Source organism: Ctenopharyngodon idella, chromosome 22 (genome assembly GCF_019924925.1).
Source record: "Ctenopharyngodon idella isolate HZGC_01 chromosome 22, HZGC01, whole genome shotgun sequence".
NCBI lineage: Eukaryota > Metazoa > Chordata > Actinopteri > Cypriniformes > Xenocyprididae > Ctenopharyngodon > Ctenopharyngodon idella.
The window spans coordinates 28,453,706-28,478,864 of record NC_067241.1 but is presented as its reverse complement, the minus strand read 5'-3'; the positions used below and the strand labels follow the sequence as shown (position 1 = coordinate 28,478,864).

Below are 25,159 nucleotides of genomic sequence, written 5' to 3'. Positions count from 1 at the left end.
TCTACCAATCAGGACTGTATGGTAGAGTGGCCAGACGGAATCCACTCCTCAGTAAAAGGCACATGACAGCCTGCCTGGAGGACTCTCAGACCATGAGAAACAAAATTCTCCGGTCTGATGAAACAAAGATTGAACTCTTTGGCCTGAATAGCAAGCGTCATGTCCGGAGGAAACCAGGCACCGCTCATCACCTTGTCAATACCATCCCTACAGTGAAGCATGGTGATGGTAGCATCCTGCTGTGGGGATGTTTTTCAGTGACAGGAACTGGGAGACTAGTCAGGATCGAGGGAAAGATGAATGCAGCAAAAACATCTTTAATGAAAACCTGCTTCAGAGCGCTCTGGACCTCAGACTGGGGCGAAGGTTCATCTTCCAACAGGACAACAACCATAAGCACACAGCCAAGATAACAAAAGAAGCTCCTACGGGACAACTCTGTGAATGCCCTTGAGTGGCCCAGTCAGAGCCCAGACTTGAACCCAATTGAACATGTCTGGAGAGATCTGAAAATGGCTGTGCATCGACGCTCCCCTTCCAACCTGATGGAGCTTGAGAGGTCCTGCAAAGAAGAATGGGAGAAACTGCCCAAAAATAGGCGTGCCAAGCTTGTAGCTTCATACTCAAAGACTTGAGGCTGTAATTGGTGCCAAAGGTGCTTCAACAAAGTATTGAGCAAAGGCTGTGAATACTTATGTGAATACTTTTTTTTTTTTTTTTCAATAAATTTGCAAAGATTAAAAAAAAAAAAACCTCTTTCACGTTGTCATTATGGGGTATTGTTTATAGAATTTTGAGGAAAATAATGAATTTAATCCCTTTTGGAATAAGGCTGTAACATCAAAATGTGGAAAAAGTGAAGCGCTGTGAATACTATATATATATATATATATATATACATACACTGCTCAAAAAAAATTAAAGGAACATTTATTAATCAAATAGCATCAAGTCAGTTAAACTCCTGGGATATTGATCTGGTCAGTTAAGTAGCAGAGGGGATTGTTAATCAGTTTCAGCTGCTTTGCTGTTAATGAAATTAACAGCAGGTGCACTAGACGGGCAACAATGAGACAACCCCCAAAACAGGTATGGTTTTACAGGTGGAGGCCACTGACATTTTTTCCCCTACTCATCTTTTCTGACTGTTTTTCACTAGTTTTGCATTTGGCTAGAGTCAGTGTCACTACTGGTAGCATGAGGCGATATCTGGACCCTACAGAAGTTACACAGGCAGTACAACTCCTCCAGGATGGCACATCAATACGTGCCATAGCCAGAAGGTTTTTCTGTGTCTCCCAGCACAGTCTCAAGAGCATGGAGGAGATTCTAGGAGACAGGAAGTTAATCTAGGAGAGCTGGACAGGGCCGTAGAAGGTCCTTAACCCATCAGCAGGACCGGTATCTGCTCCTTTGTGCAAGGAGGAACAGGATGAGCACTGCCAGAGCCCTACAAAATGACCTCTAGCAGGCCACTGGTGTGAATGTCTCTGACCAAACAATCAGAAACCGACTTCATGAGGGTGGCCTGAGGGCCTGACGTCCTCTAGTGGGCCCTGTGCTCACTGCCCAGCACCGTGGAGCTTGATTGGCATTTGCCATTGAACACCAGGTCCGCCACTGGTGCCCTGTGCTTTTCACAGATGAGAGCAGGTTCACCCTGAGCACATGTGACAGACATGAAAGGGTCTGGAGAAGCCATTGTTATGCTGCCTGTAACATCGTTCAGCATGACCGGTTTGGTGGTGGGTCAGTGATGGTCTGGGGAGGCATATCCATGGAGGGATGCAAAGACCTCTACAGGCTAGACAATTGTGCCTCCAGGTTGCACTTCAGATTGTCCAGGAGCTCAGTGATGCCCTGGTCCAGATCTGGGAGGAAATACCCCAGGAGACCATTCGTCGTCTCATTAGAAGCATGCCCCGACGTTGTCAGGCATGCATACAAGCACGTGGGGGCCATACTAACTACTGAGTACCAATGAAATTTCAACAAGATGGACTAGTCTGGTGCATCATTTTTTCACTTTGATTTTCAGGGTGTCTTTGAATTCAGTCCTCTGTAGGTTGATAATTTTCATTTCCATCAAACGATGTGGCATCCTTTCACTCCTAACACATTACCCAGTCCACATTAGTAGATATCCAGCATGATATTTTTCCCCATTGAGATCTGATGTTTTCAAAGTGTTCCTTTAATTTTTTTAAACAGTACATATATATATCAATCAGTGATCTGTAGATATAATAATAATTATAAGTTTATTTTATATAGTGCCTTTCTGCAAACTCAAGGTCGCTTTATAATACATAAATATGACAGCAGATAGAAAAACAATACGAAAACATTTGGGAGCGGTATCCCGGACAGAGATTAAGCCTAGTCCTAGAATAAAATGGCCCTTTAAACTAGATTAACAGAAATCTGCTGTCTCTGTCATGGTTTAAAATAGTCCTAGACTTAGTCTAGTCCAGAGTTTAATAAACTGATTTCCTGGAGGAACTAGAACTACTCCAGGACTAAACTAATGTATATATATAATTTTTTTTTTTTTGATGCACTTCACTTTATTTAAACAATTTATTTTGATTTAACACCATTGTTTCTGGTTCAAATGTGATTGCTTCATGTTAAATTGACTTGAAATGGTTACTAGAACTCACTTGATGTTTCAGTCAAGTAACCCAATTAAACAGGACTTTCACATCCCATCATGTTTTGCACCGGGCTGAATTGGGAGAGTAAATGTTGAAAAAGTATTTTATGCATTTTTTTTAGTAAGATGAGAATATGCAGAGACTTCTTACTGTTTAATGTTCTATTATGTAAAAGTTTTTGTTATGTTAGTGTTTTTTGGAGATTACCGTTGTGGTGAAGCGTTGAGCTTGTGCTTGGGTTGAGGACCTGCTAACAAAAATTGCCTTTTTTATGTAATAAAGCAACCACTATGATAGTGTTTTGGATCAAACCAGTATCATTTCTAGACTGCTAACGCTGATTATCACATGTGTAAATAGTTATGTTTAGTTCGTTGCTAAAGGACAAAACAAAAGCACTAATAATCATAGGATTATTAGAATTAATCTATTTAAGTAGAATTCATTACGAACAAATTTCCAGGCATTTCTCTTTTTTTCACAGCTGATGTATTTTGCTTGCTTTAAAAGAACTGTCTCTTGTTTAGTAAAGTTTTTTTTTTTTTTTTTTTTGGATTGCATTTTTTTTTCTGCTGCCATTGTTTTCCTTGGATTTGCTTCTCAATTTTAAGCTTTTCTTGGTTCATTCCATGTTTTCTAGGCAACCTCTCTCATGCTAAATCAGATTAGCACAGTTGGTTTTAAATTAATCTAGTTTATTTTAATTCAGGACTCCATAGTCCAGGTTTTAGTAATCTGTACTTAATCTGTGTTTCAGAAAGCCATTTTTTAAGCCATGATTAACCATTCTAGATTAAGGCCTATCCTGGCTTAATTTAAACCCTGTCCGGGAAACCTCCCCAAAATGCATAACACATAACATCATACAGTCAGAGGTCAGAGAAACAAGAAACAAAAAGATATGTTTTAAGGTGGGTTTTGAAATCATGTAATGATGAGAGATCACAAATGTTTGGGAATGGAGTTCCAAAGTGTGGGGGCAGAGATGCAAAATGCCCGACCACCAAATGATACTAGCTTGTGACATGGACTCAACAACAGACCAGTATCAGAAGATCTGAATGTGCGCACAGGAGAGTAGGTATGAATGAGATCAGCAATATACTGGGGGGCAAGACTATGACGTGCTTTGAATGTGATGAGGAGTATTTTGTATTGAATGCGAAAACAAACGGGTAGCCAATGGAGTCTGTGTAGAATAGGAGATATATTCATGAGGTGGATTTCTGGAAAACTCCTTTTTCATTACTGGCAAATTTTACAAATTTGCATTGTACAAATCAAAACCACATACCTTTTCCACAGATTCCTTCTTTATTCTATTTAAAAACAGACGCCAGTACAGACTCTGCACATTTATTTACTACGAACATAAGACTTTATTGACTTTATGCTGCACAGAGAGGAACAACATTTGGACAAAGTCAGTCACTACAAAGTCACTACATGTTGCACATTTACGTCAGATTATTTATGTATTTCCTCAGCAAATTACTGCATTGCTGTGAAACTACTTGAGATTTGTATTGTTTAAAGACATGCAAGAACATTTAAACTGCTATCAGCTAATCTGACTGTATCTGACTTTGTCTCAGTCAAACCGACAGCTAAATCTACACTACTCAAGGGTACTGAACTGACTACATATATAACCACAGATATTGTCTTGAAGACATTTGGCAAGTTACCTTGAAAGTAGATTTTAGATGGTAGATTTTAACTACATTGCTTTCAAAGTTTTTTCTGACATAATAAAGTACTTAATAATAAACAAGTCACAGTAAAATCAAATTGGGAATAAAATGCCCATTTGCCAAAAGCCAAAACATTACACTGTACAAAGGCTCTGCCTCCACTCACATGATTGGCACCTCAGCCTTCCTATTAAATGCCACGCCCAGAATTGTGGCACTATATCCTATTTTGTTAGCATCCATTTTCAGTATTTTTACTTTAGTACGAAATAAGCTCCTCCCTGAGGCATCTCTTTCACTGTGCTATTAACTCACCAGGCTTAAACAACTAGTCATGGCTGATCTTTCCTAAAGGAGACCTTACACTATATGATTAAATGAATAATTACATCTATTAACACAGTTTTTTTTTTTTGGCCAGAGGCGCACAAGGCTACTTTTTAGGAACCTGTATATACATATATAATATAAAAAAATGGCACTTTTTTGTCACATGCTTACAGTGTAACTACAATTATTTGCACATTCCATATACATCAGGAAATGTTCTATGGTTTTATAATATTTGGCACATAATGGTTAAAAGGCCACTACGTTTGAGCTACACAGTATTTCTCCGATGAGGGTGTGAAAAAACTGGGAAAAAATAGCTTATTATAATAATATTCTGGTTATTATTGAGGGTAGATGTTCGTGCGATGTTGTAAAGCTGTACATCTTTGTCCATCCATCCATCCATCCATCCATCCAGTCATTCTCTCACTCTCAAACGGTAATCAATAATACAATCACAGTCACGTCATTCCAATGGCTCTCCACCTTCACTAAAAAGCTATTAAATAATACAAAGATGACCATGACAGCATAAATATGTCATATACATTTGTATATACAAAATAACACAGTGTTTCTTTCGCCTTACAGCTGCAATAAACACCCAAAGTCTGCATGTGTAGTTCCTTTAACTAAGAACTTGCTTTAATTATGGCCTGTTGTTCAGGAAAACCGAGTCCATCGGCTCCTAAAGATGTGAATCAGAAGACTTTGGTCCGTTTGCTGTTCAGAGACCCGTGCTGCAAGACAAATTAGAGTGACAGATGTGAAAAGCAATATTTCAGGTCACCTGTTTTTGTAGTGTTGCGGGACCAGTGCATTACAAGTAACATGAGTTACAGTTACATAATCAGATTACTATTTTCAAGTAACTAGTAAAGTAGCACATTACTTTTAAAATTACAACAAAAAATCTGAGTTGCTTTTTCAAATAAGTAATGTAAGTTACTCCGTTTTCCCATTTATTGACTGACAGCTCTCCTGTCCCCACGTTGAGGGAAACTGGGAGTAAATGCAGAGGTGTTGAGTGCGCTGGATCATCAAAGGATCATTTCACTTTTGGTGTGAAAGGGCCTTTGCAATTACAGAAAATAGAATATATATATATATATATATATTATTTATATTTATATATAAGAAATGTTATTGTTATAAAAATAAACAAGAAAGCCCAGCCCAGGTGAGAAAAAAGTAACTTAACACATTACTTTCCAAAAAAAAGTAACTAACGCAATTAGTTACTTTTTTAGGGAGTAACACAATATTGTGACACACAGTAGCGGCCTAGGTTTTACCAATTTCACTTGAAACTGGCCTCACAACAGAATGGACCTCAGAGAGCTCAATTCAGTATTTGTCAGGGATTGACACACTTATCATTGAGGTACTATTATAGTTTTTGTTTAAAATTTTGATTAGATTTGATTTTTAGTTTTTCTGCTTTCATTGTAATTTTAGTTTTAAGTTTTAACTTCAGATTTAACTTCAATTAAAAATTAAAGTTTAAATTTTTTAATAAAAGTTGTAATTTTTTGTGTTTGTCTTTTAGTTTTTGCTTTTAAATGTCTATATAGTTTTTTTATTTCTGTTTTAGTTATTTTAGTACATCGGGTTAAGCTAAAGCTTGGAAACTAGATGAAATAAAATAAGTTCACATTTTTTATATATTTATTTTATTTCAGTTAATGTTTATTTCAAGTAATGAAGATTTTTTTATGGTTTTAGGTTTAGTGAACTATAATAACCCTTATACCTGTAAAATACACTGAACAAAATTATAAACGCAACACTTTTTGCCCCATTTTTCATGAGCTGAACTCAAAGATCTAAGACTTTTTCTATGTACACAAAATGCCCATTTCTCTCAAATATTGTTCACAAATCTGTCTAAATCTGTTAGTGAGCACTTCTCCTTTGCCGAGATAATCCATCCACCTCACAGGTGTGGCATATCAAGATGCTGATTAGACAGCATGATTATTGCACAGGTGTGCCTTAGGCTGGCCACAATAAAAGGCCACTCTAAAATGTGCAGTTTTACTGTACTGGGGGGGTCCGATAATCAGTCAGTATCTGGTGTGACCACCGGCCTCACAACCGCACACCTTGCCTCACGCAGTGCAACACATCTCCTTCGCATAGAGTTGATCAGGTTGTTGATTGTGGCCTGTGGAATGTTGGTCCACTCCTCTTCAATGGCTGTGTGAAGTTGCTGGATATTGGCAGGAACTGGAACACACTGTCGTATACGCTGATCCAGAGCATCCCAAACATGCTCAATGGGTGACATGTCCGGTGAGTATGATGGCCATGCAAGAACTGGGATGTTTTCAGCTTCCAGGAATTATGTACAGATCCTTGAAACATGGGGCCGTGCATTATCATGCTGCAATATGAGGCGATGGTTGTGGATGAATGGCACAACAATGGGCATCAGGATCTCGTCACGGTATCTCTGTGCATTCAAAATGCCATCAATAAAATGCACCTGTGTTCGTTGTCCATAACATACGCCTGCCTATACCATAACCCTACCGCCACCATGGGCCACTCGATCCACAATGCTGACATTAGCAAACCGCTCACCCACACGACACCATACATGCTGTCTGCCATCTGCCCTGTACAGTGAAAACCGGGATTCATCCGTGAAGAGAACACCTCTACAAAGTGCCAGACACCATCGAATGTCAGCATTTGCCCACTCAAGTCGGTTACGACGATGAACTGCAGTCAGGTCAAGACCCAGATGAGGACGACGAGCATGCAGATGAGCTTCCCTGAGACGGTTTCTGACAGTTTGTGCAGAAATTCTTTGGTTATGCAAACCGACCGTCATAGCAGCTGTCCAGGTGGCTGGTCTCAGACGATCTTGGAGGTGAAGATGCTGGATGTGGAGGTCCTGGGCTGGTGTGGTTACACGTGGTCTGCGGTTGTGAGGCCGGTTGGATGTACTGCCAAATTCTATGAAACGCCTTCGGAGACGGCTTATGGTAGAGAAATGAACATTCAATTCACGGGCAACAGCTCTAGTGGACATTCCTGCAGTCAGCATGCCAATTGCACGCTCCCTCAAAACCTGCAACATCTGTGGCATTGTGCTGTGTGATAAAACTGCACATTTTAGAGTGGCCTTTTATTGTGGCCAGCCTAAGGCACACCTGTGCAATAATCATGCTGTCTAATCAGCATCTTGATATGCCACACCAGTGAGGTGGATGGATTATCTCGGCAAAGGAGAAGTGCTCACTAACACAGATTTAGACAGATTTGTGAACAATATTTGAGATAAATAGGCCTTTTGTGTACATTGAAAAAGTCTTAGATCTTTGAGTTCAGCTCATGAAAAATGGGGGCAAAAACAAAAGTGTTGCATTTATAATTTTGTTCAGTGTATATAGAAAAACTTTCCTTCCTGTGACAGAAGATACAGTAGTTTACTATGAATTAAATAGAAATTCAATTCAATTAAATACAGTTTATTGTGTAAATAATAATGACCAGGAAAAAATAATAATTATAAACCACTCCGAAATACACCGTGACTCTTATTTTGAAATGTATACAGTCTGCACTGTAGCAGCAGCAGGCTGCTCATTTAAGTTCAGATGAGGGAGATAAAACATGCATTCTTACAACCGTCTAAAACATACTACCATATAAACATTGTGTAGTAAACATTGTCATAATTCATCAACATTAGCTTATAAGCAATCGCTTGGCATAAATGTGCGCTATTCGTTAATTGCGACGCAGTCTGAAACTGTTATTTAAAACTATAATAATGTTTCTCAATACTACCATTTTTAACTAAAAAATAAATGCAGCCTAGGTGAGCAGAAGAGAACATTCAACAACATTTAATAAATCTTATTGACTTCAAAACCTTTGAACAGTAGTGTACATATTAAAGTGGGCAAACTTCAATTTTCAATCCAGACAGCAGAGAATGGACTAAACGTGAGTCTAGATTAACACATCTATCTACAAATCCTGTGCGTCTCACCTTGGCCTGTTTGTAAAAGTGAGGAGCCAACTCCACCAGCCAGGACGACTCGACCGCGGTCACGTCCCGCATGTAGTACTTGCTGGTCTGAACCACTTCATTGAAGACGACCCTGAGACACGTCCCAAAACAAACAGTTCAGTTAATATCTGGTGAAAAAGAAACAAACTGGAGTAAAAGTACAATTTATCCATTAGGTTCATATGAGTACCATTTTGGGGGTTTTTCTCCATAAAGCACCGAATCAGGGTGGATGTACAGCTCTCTGTCATCACGTAGAGTCCTGGACGATGTACAGCATTAAAAGAAGAACAGTGACATGCAAATATGGCTGGAAAAGTCAGGTGACTGCCACTGATGAAAAGGAACTATTGAGGAAACACAAGTAAGGATGAACGAACCGACCTGTAGGAGCCTGAGTGATGCATACGGGCGGCATTCGCAAAAAACCCAGACACAATACATCTAAGAATCACATCCGGATCACCTTGAGACAGACAGAAGAGTGAGACATCTCTAAACTCTTATGAAAATACAGTAAGACAATATGACAAACCAATGACAACGTCTGAGGATAAAATAAGCAGTTTTAACAAACCGATATGGCAACCAGTAGTATGAAAACATTAGATTCATGTTGGTCACAGAAATGACAGCTCACCTTCACTGGACGTCCGAGGCACCTTAAACTTGTTGAGGAGGTGCCGCAGCTGTTCCCGTACGGCCACAGCACGGAGGAGACCTTTATAGTTGAGGAAATGATCCTGACACCACTGAGAACTCTTTTGATGCTGTGGGGACAAATGTGGAGTTTTATAAGCTGGAATGGATTCAATATCAAAATACCAATACAAATAACCATATATCTTTATCCAAACATCACAAATCTGTGGTTTTCAACCAGGAGGCCTCAGCAAACTGCCAAGGGGTTGGCATTGTCAAAAAGCTTGAGAATCGATCTAAATGCAAAATAAACTAGGGCTGTCACTAACGATTATTATAGTAATCGGTCGATTAAGTGAACAATTGCCTTTAAAATGACAACCTCCTGGGTCCCTCTGTCCTTGTACGACATTATATTTTAATGAATTTCTCAGACACCATATGTCACAGTTTTAAGTCTGGATGTCCTGTAAAGAGCACATTCAGGGCTTTTCAGAGATGCCAAATGTTTGGAGGTTTCACCAGGATAACAACTCCTCCTTGGTCTTTAAAATGACTGAATGATCAAATTTAGCAAATGTAGAAATATGGTCATATTTTGTAATTATCATTTAAATGACTAATTTTCAAATTGTATGTTATAAATCAACATCTCAGGAAAATGTTATGGGGTTTCTAAATCAAAATATGACTTTCTGTTACAAAACAGGGCATTGGTTTCATACATGTCCACTGTAGAAGACACCACAACTTAAAGTATGTACATCAGGCATTTTAGGAGACACAACAAGTGAATAGCGAAATAAATTATATATATATCAATATTCCTATGAAATATTAGATATTATTATGAGAATGTTGCCAACTATTACTCCCATTATTACACTTTTTTTTACATTACATGTTGTTACAAGAACACATTAATATGCAAATTAGATAGTGTATAGATACATTGCATTGAATGGGAAAACCCATGTATGGCCATTTTACCCATATACTGCATAAAGTAAAATGTTATATCAATAAATTCCGTTATATCTTTCATAACATAGTTGAGAATCATCATTAAACAAAGCTTGGTTAAAAAAAAAATCCTGAAACCTAAAAATTGATTGGTGAATGAAGAAAAAATTGTTTTTGCCTATATATGTCATTTCATGTCATTTTATTTTTTAAACAACTGAGTTCTGGAGTCCACTTACGAGGACATAGCATAACATATGAATAAAATGTGAATAAAATATTGGCGAGTTGTTGAAACGCGCTCCACGCATGTAAATGATAACAGTGCAACACTTCGCTATGAAACACAAAGCGCGTCAGATTTTATATGCGCTCCCAAATGCACGTTATTGGAAACCCAGTTCATATGGAGCAGAATTTACTGTAAACGGAGCCGCTCTGAGAAGCTAGAAGAAACTCTTAACTTGCACGCATGTAAATAATTAAAGCGTAATGCTTCACTCTGAAACCCGTAGCCCATATATGTATTTAACTGAATCACAGTCTTTGTGATTTCACAATATCACTATGCTACAGTTTGATTTTTAAATGGTTAATATATCGTGCAGCCTTAGAAAACGGTCTAATAATGCGGTTCATGGATTCTCATACATGGAATGCGCCACTTCCGGTATTTTACACAAGTAAATTGCAATCGAGGATTTTTTTAAATCAAGCACTCAAATTGAATCGAGGAATAGTGGACAGCCCTAAAATAAACCAATGTTTAATAAAGTAAATTTGAATATGAGTGCGGTCCTGACCAACAGGATGCTCAGTTACCTTTATGAAAGCCTCATAAACATTCAGCATGGTGAGATGATCCCCCTCAGCCACAGCAAACTTCCTGTGCTCCCGCGCCTGACGTTACATGAACATACAGAAAAATATGTTTTATTGGTACAAATACATTAAACGAATAGTTCACCCAAAAATGAAAATTATCCCATAATTTACTCACCCTAAAGCCATCCTAGGTGTATATGACTACCTTCTTTCAGCCGAACACAATCAGAGTTATATTAAATAATATCCTGGCTCTTCCCAGCTTCGTAATGGGAGTGAATGGCACCCAAGTTTTTGAAGCTCCAAAAAGCTCATTCATCCATCCATCCATCATAAAAGTAATCCATACAACTGGGTTAATAAATGCCTTTTGAAGCGAAGCGATGGGTTTTTTGTATCAATGCTTTTCTTGATGCTTTTTTTTTTAATCGAAATCCTCCGACATTTTTATTTAAAATGTCTCGTTTTAGACTTCTAATTCGTGACCAGCCTTTTGTTTTGCTCTATCCTCTTTGATTATGTGTTTGTCTACTCTCACCTACATTCTACGTTACATGTAAGGTCTTGTGTACGGCGGTTACCGGAAGCCAGTGATTATAATATATTATAGTTTAAGTTATAATTCTGGATATTCTGGAAAGTTCCTTTAGAAACCCACTGGAGTAGGATTTATTACTTTTATTACTTTTATGGCTTGAAGGTAAATTACGGGATAATTTTAATTTTTGGGTGAACTAACCCTTTAAAATGGTTCATAATGTACAAAAAAAAAAAAAATAATAAAGTAAAAATTAACAAAAGTTAAAAAAAAAAAAAAGGACATACAGCTGCTTTCTTCTGATTGTGTGGCACCGTGAAGAGGTTTTGAATTTGCATCATGGCTGCGATGGTGACTATCTCCTTGGAGCAGCCGAAGTTTCCTGATTCCAGCAGCATCTTGGCAAACATGGGGGTGAGCGGGAACTCGGCCATTCGCACACCCATCGGGTCAGTGAGACGCCCGTACTGATCCAGACCTGTCAGAACCAGATCTGATGAGATCACATACAGACAATCAAGCAGAAATCATGCGACAGTGAAAGATAAAGTCTTGTTCTTCTACCTCCAAGAGCGAAGAGCAGCTCCAGGGCTTGAACCATGGACTGAGCAGGAGGAGGCTGCGATACGAACACACTGATGCCATCAGAGACAAGGTAATCTTGAAGAACAACCACTCATAAATGTCTTGATATAACAGTAGGTGGCACTCACAGACAGGAAGCTGAATCGCAGCACATTGTCGATGCCCAGAGCTTTCAGCTGCAGAATGACTGGAGCCAGATTAGAGCGCTGCATCTCTGGAACTGTAGACGCGGGCAACTTCTCAAAGTCCTCCTCTGACAGAGACAGATGCACAGAACAGTACAATATACTATCATACAGTAGAGTTCAGTGTTACAACAGTATAACAGACCTACAGTGTGGCGGGGCAGAAATGATTTAAAAATAATTCCATTCCTGAATTCAAAAAAGGGGTAACAAATTGTTAGAATTCAAAATTCAAGTGGACTTCAAATGAAAACAAATGTTTAAAAATCATGTAACTGCAGTAAGGGTGATTTTAAATAGAACATACTCGATACATTTCATTTGTCAGTGTATTATACATAAACGCTCATACACAAAAATGTTTGAAATGATAATAAATTCACTTATTTCCCTGAATGCCAATCTCAATATTTATTTTTTATTAAACAGGGATAAAAAATATATATATATAATATTTAAAATATTGTTTTTTAATTATATTTAAATAATTTAGTACATTTTTTTTAATTATTTATAATTTTGCATTTTATTATAAAACATGTGGGCTGTAACATTTGTTAAATGTTTGTACGATATTAGTGACTGCATTGAATTGGCACTTCCTGTCATTCCAATTTAAATTCCAACGTATGAACAAGAAAGGAAGTAAATTCTTAAATTAGAGTCTAGTGCAACATTATTTTAGTATTATTTACATACTAATATATTTGCGTTTATGTACACTATTTACTATTTATATCAGGGTCGTGCCAAGCCGTTCTCAAGTTTAGGTCTCGGGGCAGATTAAGCAGATTAAATTTTTAACTGATCGTATTAGGGCTGGGCGATATGGCCAAAAAGTCATATCTCTGTATTTTTTGGCTAAATGGCGATATACGGTATATATCGCGGTATTTTCTACATTTTTCTATTTGGATTTAGAATTTCCTACTTCCTATTTAAGATTAAAAATCTTAATTTAACATCCTGCCTAATGTTGTCCTACAAACAGTGTTTATATTGAAAGCTATTAATACAAATATAGTGAATGTAACCATGTAGTCTGGCACACTAATAGGCCTATGTGCAAAAAAGAGAAAGTTACTTTACATTCTAACACTGTAACAGTACAATCTAAAAATAAAAATAATGCTTTTTAAAGCAGAAGTTAAATTCACTAGACTAAAAATTGAAAAAAAAAAAAAAAAAAAAGCACAGACTAATTAGCTATATATTAGATATATATAGTTATGCTATCATAAAAATACACGTACTTGTAGGTTTTAAATTCTACATATGGCACATTTATTGTTCAACAACAAACATTTTATCAAAATGTATATTTTAGTCAGAATTATGGTGATCCCATTCTATTGAGCTCCGTCTGTTTGGCGCGAATGCGCGCGGTGGCGCTCGTTCACGGAAGTCTATAAAGTTTAGAGGAGAACGAGATTCGCAAGCAGAAGGCTCGTCCACTCCTGACAGCAAAATGGAAATATTTGTATGACTTTCTAACATTTACAGATGGAGAATATACCTGTGAAATGTAAGTTATGCGCTTAGGAAAACAATCACAAAAGTATTAAAAAACGCAAATGTCAGCACATGAATCTGTCAGAGTATCTGACCGGGCAAGCCGCTTTAAACGATAGGCCTACGTGTTAACTATATCTTAATCTTACGAGGTATTTTTAAAGCCCTTAATAAGCATGTCTCATGTTTAAGCTAAACTGTATTATGCATATCCCCTGAAGCAGCACTCTGCAATGTCCACCGCTGTTTTTCAGATGCACTGGTACAAAACTACTGTATATCGATATAAACGGTATCGCCTCATTCCATATTGTATATTAAAAATATATCAGTATATCGTACAAACTCGATATACCGCCCAGCCCTAGGTCATATTGGCTATCCTAAGCCAGGTCCTTTATTTTACATCAGTTGTCATGCTGGTGTTGTGCAGTAGGTGGCGATATGCAGCTTCAAGTGTTTGAATGTTCAAAAAACACATTATTTTCCCCATATTTGACATTGTTGCAGCTCCTCTCTTCACAGTCTGTCAGTAACGCTCTGTTTAGTTTGTCTATATGAAGCCCCTCCTTCTGAAAAGCGCAATGTGCTCTGATGGCGATCATGTGCTCGGCTGGACCAGTGTGTTGTGATTGGTCAAGTGCTTCAAGTGTGTTTGGGAAATGTCTTACCCCTTACCATAACTGGCAGTTTCAATACACTACTAACTCAACCAGGCTCCGCCCCTTTATTTAGCGCATGACTTAGGTGGGAATTATTTAAATGAGGAATATTGTGACGTGTTTGTTTCTGGAAGAAAACTCAAGACTACAATAGAGGCATTTCAGGGAGTTCAGAAATAGTGCGCACTGATATAGAGAATAACTCCTGCTGGAGATCTGCTTTGGAATTTTGCAGATCTTTTTTCATGGTCAAACAGCAACATTACACACTAAAGAAAGTTGACAATGTAAAAAAGCATAATAGGGCCCTTTAATTATATTACTATGTATTTTTAATTACATATGTAAATATTTATATATTTTATATACATATATATTTTATATGTATTATATATTCTGCATTATGTATAATAATAGCACAGTACCTGTGTAGAGACGGAAGCACTTCCCTGCACGGTTTCGCCCGGCTCTTCCGGCTCTCTGACAGGCAGAGGCTTTAGAGATGGGCGTGACGATCAGTGACTCTATTGCTGTTAGTGGATTATACGCCCTCAGCTTGACAAACGCACAGTCAATCACAAACACTACACCATTGATGGTGATGGATGTCTCGGCTATATTGGTTGCGACCACCACCTGAAAAAAAAACATCACAGAACAAACTATCATCAGGCAGATCCAATTCAGCACTGAGGACATATTTACATCTGTGCCGATTCCTCATGTCTAACAGTTAAATAGTACACTAAATGTCACCAACTACATTTGAATCCCAATTCCTAGTTTCTGTCCCATATAATGTGATCATGCTGCACCTTTCTAACAGTAGGGGGCATCCTCTCGAACACTCTCATCTGCTCGCTGTAGGGCAGGCCCGCGTACATGGGCAGCACACACAGGTGCTTCTTCATCCCGTAGCGGGACAAAGTTCGAGCCTGTTCCTGGAGCAGAGACACCACCTTCTCCACCTCCTCCTGTTGAATGATCAAATGGCAATGTTTATCTTAAATTGAACACAGCAAGTACGGTTGAGCTGCCATTTACCATACTTTAATGCTCTATGTATATTCACTAATCAGTTTATATGTGAATTAAAGCCTAAATTAATGCTGCCTTCACATGCTATCAATATGCCTATTCCACGCTCAAGCGTACTTAAAGCTTTCCGCAAAGTAAAAGTAATGACTATGAATGTGTCGGGGAAAAAACAGCAAGGAGACAATTTAATTATATATTAATAAACTTGTGTTTTCTGAGTCATTGTCGGCTGCAAAGATGAAAATGCTGCCAATCGCCTTCTCCGCAGGCAATAAAAAGAAATGCACCTTTCATATCGGTTACATAAGCAGAGAGTATTTATTTTCTATTTGAATTGGTTCATTTAAAAGTTGACATTTTAAGCTTTCTATAGATATATTTCTCTTGTCTATGAGGCATATACCCTGAGTTTCAGTTAATTTGTGACACGCTCCAGTTCACAGAGAGACAGCAGAAAGCGCATCCTGTTTTTCTTTATTTTACAGCACAATGTTTTCTTGTTATTGTGAGTTTTTTCATATTTGAGGTCGATGGATGATAGACGAAGTTTGGATTTCCTGATCGACATACTGTAATTATCACAAGGACCCGCCATTAACAATCTGTCCTTCACGGACTGTGTGATATCACCATGAGTTTTTTTTTTCTTTCTTTTTCTTTCTTTTTTTTTCTTTGATTAACCAACTAATAAAATAGGGCAGCCCTAGTCCTCCATGATTCCTGTTCTTTCCAACAACAAAGCACTTGAATACGATGAGTTCGTAATCACGACTTCAGAAGTAGGAAGTAGGAAATTTCCGATAGCACATGAACAGAACGTGTATCTTCAGAATCTTTTTAAGACCTAAACAAATAAAATAAATGCTGCAGCCCAGAACAAAACTACAGAGATGTCAACATTTTCTCCCAGCACACACACCTGTCCTGTGAGAAACGCCAGCACATCTCCATCCTCCTCCGTCTCATGGATCTTCAGCACGGTTTCCACCGTAGCCTTCACATAGTCTGGTACAGGACTAGACACAAAATCATTCTCCTCAGTTTCATTATTCAAAGCACAGAGACTCATCCTCACAGGACTGACCGTATGGTATAAACATGCACCTGACAGTGTAGAAAATATCCACAGGGAAAGTTCGGCCCTCAACCGTCAGAATGCCACAGGTGTCTTTGTTTGGGTCTCCAGACTCATTTAGGTTGAAGAAATCTTGAAATTTCTGTGAGAGAAGCATTATTAGTACATTAACACAGACAGTTACAGACCACAAGTGGACTGATCTGAGATGATCAGATAACCACACCCACTCGGTCTATCAGCTCCACAACCGACCAACAACCCTGTCAACTGATAATATGGTTTTTCTGCTTTCAGATATTTCTAAAATTATACACGCTGTTCAAATGTTGTTTTATGTTTTTGAAATAAAGTCCCTTATGCTCACCAAGGCTGCATTCATTTGATCAAAAATACAGAAAAACCTGTAACATTGTTATAACCCAAATTCCGGAAATGTTGGGACGTTTTTTAAATTTGAATAAAATGAAAACTAGAAGACTTTCAAATTAAATGAGCCAATATTTTATTCACAATAGAACATAGATAACATAAATGTTTAAACTGAGAAATTTTACAATTTTATGCACCAAATGAGCTAATTTCAAATTTGATGCCTGCTACAGGTCTCAAAATAGTTGGGACGGGGGCATGTTTACCATGGTGTAGCATCTCCTCTTCTTTTCAAAACAGTTTGAAGACGTCTGGGCATCGAGGTTCTGGAGTTTTGGTGTTGAAATTTGGCCTCATTCTTGCCTGATATACAGTGGGGATCGAAAGTTTGGGCACCCCAGGTAAAAATTTGTATTAATGTGCATAAAGAAGCCAAGAAAAGATGGAAAAATCTCCAAAAGGCATCAAATTACAGATTAGACATTCTTATAATATGTCAAAAAAAGTTAGATTTTATTTCCATCATTTACACTTTCAAAATAACAGAAAACAAAAAAATGGCATCTGCAAAAGTTTGGGCACCCTACAGAGTTAATAGCATGCACCGCCCCCTTTGGAAAGCTGAGACCTGACAGTGTCATGGATTGTTCTCAATCATCGTCTGGAAAGACCAGGTGATGTCAATCTCAAAGGTTTTAAATGCCCAGACTCATCTGACCTTGCCCCAACAATCAGCACCATGGGTTCTTCTAAGCAGTTGTCTAGAAAACTGAAACTGAAAATAGTTGACGCTCACAAAGCAGGAGAAGGCTATAAGAAGATAGCAAAGCGTTTTCAGATGCCAATATCCTGTGTTCGGAATGTAATTAAGAAATGGCAGTCATCAGGAACAGTGGAAGTTAAAGCAAGATCTGGAAGACCAAGAAAAATATCAGACAGAACAGCTCGCAGGATTGTGAGAAAAGCACGTTGTGCTTCAAGAAAGATCTGGCAGACACTGGAGTTGTGGTACACTATTCCACTATAAAGAGATACTTGTACAAATATGGTCTTCATGGAAGAGTCATCAGAAGAAAACCTCTTCTACGTCCTCACCACAAAAATCAGCGTTTGAAGTTTGCAAATGAACATATAGACAAGCCTGATGCATTTTGGAAACAAGTTCTGTGGACCGATGAGGTTAAAATAGAACTTTTTGGCCGGAATGAGCAAAGGTACGTTTGGAGAAGAAAGGGCACAGAATTTAATGAACCTCTGTCCAACTGTTAAGCATGGGGGTGGATCAATCATGCTTTGGGGTTGTATTGCAGCCAGTGGCACAGGGAACATTTCACGAGTAGAAGGAAAAATGGATTCAATAAAATTTCAGCAAATTTTGGACGCTAACTTGATGCCATCTGTGAAAAAGCTGAAGTTAAAGAGAGGATGGCTTCTACAAATGGACAATGATCCTAAACACACCTCAAAATCCACAGTGGATTACATCAAGAGGCATAAACTGAAGGTTTTGCCACGGCCTTCACAATCTCCTGACCTCAACATAATTGAAAATCTATGGATAGACCTTAAAAGAGCAGTGCGTGACAGACAGCCCAGAAATCTCAAAGAACTGGAAGACTTTTGTAAGGAAGAATGGGCGAAGATACCTCAAACAAGAACTGAAAGACTCTTGGCTGGCTACAAAAAGTGTTTACAAGCTGTGATACTTGCCAAAGGGGGCAGTACAAGGTATTAACTCTGCAGGGTGCCCAAACTTTTGCAGACGCCATTTTTTTGTTTTCTGTTATTTTGAAAGTGTAAATGATGGAAATAAAATCTAACTTTTTGACATATTATAAGAATGTCTAATCTGTCATTTGATGCCTTTTGGAGATTTTTCCATCTTTTCTTGGCTTCTTTATGCACATTAATAAAAAATTTTACCTGGGGTGCCCAAACTTTCGATCCCCACTGTAGGTTTCCAGCTGCTGAAGAGTTCGTGGTCGTCTTTGAAATATTTTTCTCTATAGGTGAAAGATCTGGACTACAGGCAGGCCAATTCAACACCTGGACTCTTCTACGACGAAGCCATGCTGTTGTAATAGCTGCAGTATGTGGTTTTGCATTGTCCTGCTGAAATACACAAGGCCTTCCCTGAAATAGACGTTGTCTGGAGGGGAGCATATGTTGCTCTAAAACCTTTATATACCTTTCAGCATTCATAGTGCCTTCCAAAACATGCAAGCTGCCCATACTGTATGCATATATGCACCCCCATACCATCAGAGATGCTGGCTTTTGAACTTAACGCTGATAACACGCTGGAAGGTCTCCCTCCTCTTTAGCCAGGAGGACACGGCGTCCGTGATTTCCAACAAGAACATCAAGTTTGGACTCGTCTGACCATAGAACACTTTTCTACTTCGAAACAGTCCATTTTAAATGAGCCTTGGCCCACAGGACACGACGGCGCTTCTGGACCATGTTCACATATGGCTTCCTTTTTTGCATGATAGAGCTTTAGTTGGTATCTGCAGATGACACGGCGGATCGTGTTTACCGACAGTGGTTTCTGGAAGTATTCCTGGGCCCATTTGGTAATGTAATTGACACAATCATGCTGATGAGTGATGCAGTGTCGTCTGAGGGCCCAAAGACCACGGGCATCCAATAAAGGTTTTTATAGCTAATCATGTTACAGACCTCATATCAATTAACTTAATTAGTTAATTGCTAGATGTTCTCCCAGCTGTTGCCCCCGTGCCAACTTTTTTGAGACCTGTAGCAGGCATCAAATTTGAAATGAGCTCACTTAGTGGATAAAAGTGCAAAATTTCTCCCTTTAAACATTTGTTATGCTATCTATATTCTATTGTGAATAAAATATTGGCTTATGTGATTTGAAAGTCTTTTAGTTTTAAATTTATTCAAAACATCCCAACATTTCCGGAATTCGGGTTGTACATTTTAGTACAATAACAGTTTTCTATTGTAATATATTGTAAACTGTCATTTTATTTCTGTGATCAAGGCTGAATTTTTAACATCACTTGTGTCAGTGTCACATGATCCTTAAGAAATTATTCTAATATGCTGATTTGATGCTAAAGAAACATTTCTGATAATTACCAATGCTGAAAACAGTTGTACTGCTTCATATTTTTGTAGAAAAACAATGATACATTATTTTCAGGATTCTTTGATTTCAGGATTCTGGAAAATGTTGGCACTGGAGACTAAAGGGTTCCTGATGGTTTCACACCTAATTCTTCATCTTAATTTCTAATATTTTTGCAGTTAACATGTGTCTTTTCTTCTTGGCCTGTCTTTGTATGACCCTGCTGACCCAATGAGCATTGGTCACACCTTAATTTTGTAATTTCTAGTATTTCATTAGTATTCCATCCTTATTATAAGCATTTAATAATTTTTTACTTTTCAATCTGAGATAAATTTTTGGCCCATTTTAACTGTAAAAGAAAACCTGCCTAATAAATGATGCACACATGAATATAAGGAGACTTTCATTTCCAGCCTTCCTTAACAATTATATACCACATATAAATGATAAAATACAAAATTAATAGTAGTTATTAAGATTTATGTGGTTTGGAATTGGCAAAACGTGCTTGGAAAAAAAAAATGACCAGAATATCAACTTGCATAATAATTATGCATACACTGTAAAATAGTCTATAGCTAAATAGTGTTTATAAACATTTCACTTTACATTAATGTAATAATAAAATGCAACTTACACAAATTATCTTTGTTTTTTCTCAAAAACCCAATTTTATATGTATAGCGTATTTTTTAACCATGCAACAAATGATTTCAAAAATCTTGAAAAATTACTTTTTCAACAGTTTAACCCAGTGTTTCCCAACCTGGGGGTCGCAACCCCTACTAGGGGTCCCTAAAGATTTACGAGGGGTCGCCAAGCTTACTCTTGTTTGAGGGTTTAGGGATGAAACGTTTACCAGTTTGACGATAAACCACAATGCAATTTCTGATGGTTAGTATTACGGTTTAATATTTTAATCATCATTAAAACTGTATTTGATTGACAGGATTTGAAAAACTCACGGTAAATACTGTCCAGTAGTAAGCAACAGTCTTACGCAAACACAGCATGCAGCGTAGATTTCGTTTTGTTTGAAAAAATGTCGAAAAAGAAGTGAGAGGTTATACAACTGAGTGCTGAGGAAAATTATATGAATTGGAGTATGAATGGATTCTGTGAATGTATCTCTGAAGGGAACTGACTGCCTTAAGAAAAGTTTTGTTGGCATTTTTCTTTTCATCTTCTTCCCTTCGTGATTAACGTGTAGTGTTTATAAGCATAGCACTGCTTTGTTTACAGAGGTTACCAGGGAAACAGCTCTATTTCGACTGTTCCTTAAGCGCCACCTACTGGCAGAAAGTAGATTTGCATTTTCATTCAGCCTGTGTTCAGTTTTTGTTTGTCAAGTATTTTGAATGTTAAAATAGGGGTCTCTGGGGAAAAAAGGTTGGGAACCACTGGTTTAACCGATAGTATTAATCAGTCAAAATTCGTTATACAATTAACTAGTTAATTAATATGAGCATCCCTATATACATTTTTTACAAACCATATAAAATTAACATGAATACAAGGAATACTTTTCACATGTGCTGTAATTGGGGTCAGAGGTCAGACTTACTTTGGCATCCAGAGTGGCCGAGGCTACAATCAGACGCAGGTCTCGCCTCTTCTTCTGAATCTGTGAAGTGAGAGAAAACAATGAACCAAAAAATCACACAGAGATGCTCATCTGACAGAAGATCCAGAGCAAATAAAGCGTCACCTTCTTCAGAAGGCCGATGGCGATGTCTGTGTACAGCGTTCTCTCATGAGCTTCATCCAGCATTAACACACTACAACGAAATAGCACCGATGTCTGAACATGCCATGATATAAATCCATCCTCTGTAAATCACCTCTGGCAGATGTGTGGTGGTTTTACCTGTATTTCTTTAACAGCGGGTCAGACATCATCTCCCGAACCAACATCCCATCTGTCAGAAACTGAGAGAGAAGACAACAGTAAATACCAGAAGGCAACAGTAATAAACATCTATGGATGAAAATGACCATCTCTACCTTTATACGAGTGGCGTGTGGGTCAGAGCAGTCATCAAACCTGATGGTGTATCCCACCTCGTGCCCGAGAAACGCCCCTCTCTCCTCTGCCACACGACTGGCCACCTGTGTGCACACGTTTAGAGACTGCAGCAGGTGTTCACGCTCAAACATAAGCTGAGGAGAAGGGCTTACGTACAGATGTGGCTGCCACCCGTCGAGGCTGAGTCACTCCGATCACCTTCCCTTCTGCCGCCCATCCAGCCTCCAGCAGATACTGCAGACACACCTCACGTCACATGACACGACAATAAACTCTGTCATGCAAACCTGCCAAAAAGTGAATCAGGAGAATTCAAGAAAACCCTAGAATCTGATGGACAAACCTGTGGGATTTGTGTGCTTTTTCCAGATCCTGTTTCTCCAACAATCACCACAGTCTGGAAACTCTCCACCAGATAGAGGATGTTGTTTCTGTGCTGTATGCAGAAAAAAACATCAATCATAAATACGGAAACTGAATTGTAAAATTTCAAACAATATTGTAAATAGTGTTGGGGAAAGTTACTATAAAAGTAATGCATCACGATATTGCGATACTACCTAAAAAGTAACTAATTGCATAACTTAATTACTTTTTATGAAAGGTAATATATATATGTGGTATATTAATTACGGTGAAAAATAACATGTTAAAATTACTGACGCATTCAATGCACTTGCCCCGCCCCAGATCAATGTAGGCAGTGTTGCCAAGTCCGCAGTTTTCCTGCAGAATTAGGCTTGCAGAATTAGGTTGTTTTTCATGTCCGCAGGTTGAAGCGACTCCAAATAACATGATATGTAGCCCCTGGAATGCAAATTTTACCGGGGAGCCCCGCCAAAAACGCAGATTTTACCCCTCGGAACGTGTTTTTTTTACCAGGGGACCCCCCTTAAACGTTCTGAGTAGAAATTGGGTGGGTTTTGTTGTGAAAACCTGGCAACCCTGGACGTAGGTCATCTGACATTTCATAAAGTTGATTTATGATGAATATGATGCAGGGCAACAACTCACTGAGTGATGGAACCTATAGAATGTAGTTACAATGTCCCTAAAATTCAAGATGAGTTTTTGTCTCATATTTACATCATATGATATAGTTATGTAATATCACATGAGCAACAAGTGCAATATCACCCAAGTGTTGTTTTTCTGTCCAGAATAGCACGAGTGCAAATGTGATGTTGATGACAGTTCAATAAATAAGAAGTTATTAGGCCTATTGTGTTATTTTAGACACAATATTATCTGTTTTGCTCAATTTTGCCAAAGAAAATATAAAGACAATGCAGAACTGTTCATCTCCAAGTAACACAGCATCATTTCATTTCTGAATCCGTGTTTTGAACGAATCGGGTGAACCTTGTTGGACTTGAAGTGGCGCTGCACAGACCAATCGGTGTACGACATCGAAGTACTGCGAGAGCGATTCAAAAGCCTATGGAGCCATCTGCTCTCTAATCGCTCTCGCGGTACTTCGATGTCATACACCGATCGGTATTTGCATTGCTGCTATACTTGTTTTTATAGGCTTTATATTACACATTGTTTGGAGGACCGCACTTGGCAGAATGTGGAATAACATTGTTTAAAATAATGGATTAAAATTTATTTTTCATTCAAAAAATTATTTAATATATAATAATTTTTAGCTTTTTCATCCGATTAATCAGAAAAATAATCAACAGATTAATCGATTATTAAAAATAATCGTTACTTGCACCCCTAATATGAATAATACACAAACACATATCTGTATTTAAATCGTGTTTCTGCAGGTACCTTGAAGACGGGCAGCCTCTGCCTCTGCTTCTCTATGGAGAGAGCCGTGTGTGGGTTAAAGATGATGGGAGAGCCGGTGGTCTCTGTGGACAGATCTCTCTCCTCACACACACCCGGAGCCTCTGAGCCTGGAAGAGACACACATCAGCCATTCACACACTGACAGGAGCTCCATCTTTACTGTCAGGCAGTAGATTCAGAGCATTCTGGATAAATGATGCTTATGTACGAGAGAATCCTGAGTCTGGATCAAATCATGTCCTTCTAATGCATTATAGTGTGATAACTTGTGCATTGTGTGTTGTATTGCTGGGACATTAAACATGTGGCACGCTATCAATATTATATAGTCATGCAGCACTGCAGTAACACACTAATACATCAAATACACACTAACGCTACACATGAATCAACACACAGCACAGCGCTGCTGCAGCATACGTTTACTGTGCGGTAATATCACCAGTCAAAATATGTATAAATATAATAGGATAACTCTGTTATACACGACATGAATTTTACCGGGTTTCCAGAATTTCATGGTGGTGTGGGGCGCCGCCATGATGCTACGTCATTGACGTCGGTGATATCATCGTACCTGTGAGCTCAACGCTAGAGGGCGACAAAGACAAGATGTTTATCTCTCATAGTACAAAATAAATACATTTAAAATATAAATGTATACATAAAATATACATAACTATAACAATACATAACTTGAATTGAAAATGAAAATGTTGTAAAAAAAAAAAAAAAAAAAAAAACAACGGCTGCTTCAGTTGAGTTTGAACACAATCAATTAATTATTTCAATAATCCATCCATATCTACACATTATGGTCACAGCTTTAAAGTTTGTCAATACACAACATAAGACAATACAGTTGTTCTATAAAATATTATTATCACATGCTTTCATGCAGGCTTATAAAGAAACACAAAGAAACCACAGCGAGACTTAAGTATACCCTAAACATGATTTTAGACTTCATTTGCTAGTGCACAAAAGGCTGGTTTTACTGATCACAAATTTGACAAATACTGGTTTACACTTAAGAGCAGTGCTTCTCAACCTTTTTGACTCCAAGACCTCCCAATGAGCACAAACATATTCCCCATGACTTGTCCTTTTTTCTCTGTGTGA

General features: G+C 38.1%; 1 protein-coding gene across 1 annotated transcript; it reads right to left on the bottom strand.

The window, feature by feature from the left end:
• Nucleotides 1–4,012: 4,012 nt before the first annotated feature.
• dhx35 (DEAH-box helicase 35) lies at nt 4,013–24,673 on the bottom strand. The gene is made up of 21 exons (XM_051880037.1): nt 24,539–24,673; nt 24,017–24,144; nt 22,578–22,670; nt 22,391–22,468; nt 22,213–22,317; nt 22,076–22,137; nt 21,917–21,986; nt 21,773–21,832; nt 16,766–16,878; nt 16,581–16,677; nt 15,439–15,597; nt 15,049–15,259; nt 12,393–12,517; nt 12,244–12,298; nt 11,967–12,157; nt 11,139–11,216; nt 9,352–9,481; nt 9,096–9,177; nt 8,902–8,973; nt 8,691–8,802; nt 4,013–5,424 (listed from the first exon to the last, which is right to left on the bottom strand). Exons 1-21 carry the CDS (start codon nt 24,576–24,578, stop codon nt 5,386–5,388), a joined length of 2,100 nt encoding a protein of 699 aa, XP_051735997.1. The 5' UTR covers nt 24,579–24,673; the 3' UTR covers nt 4,013–5,385.
• Between the last annotated feature and the right edge of the window lie 486 nt (nt 24,674–25,159).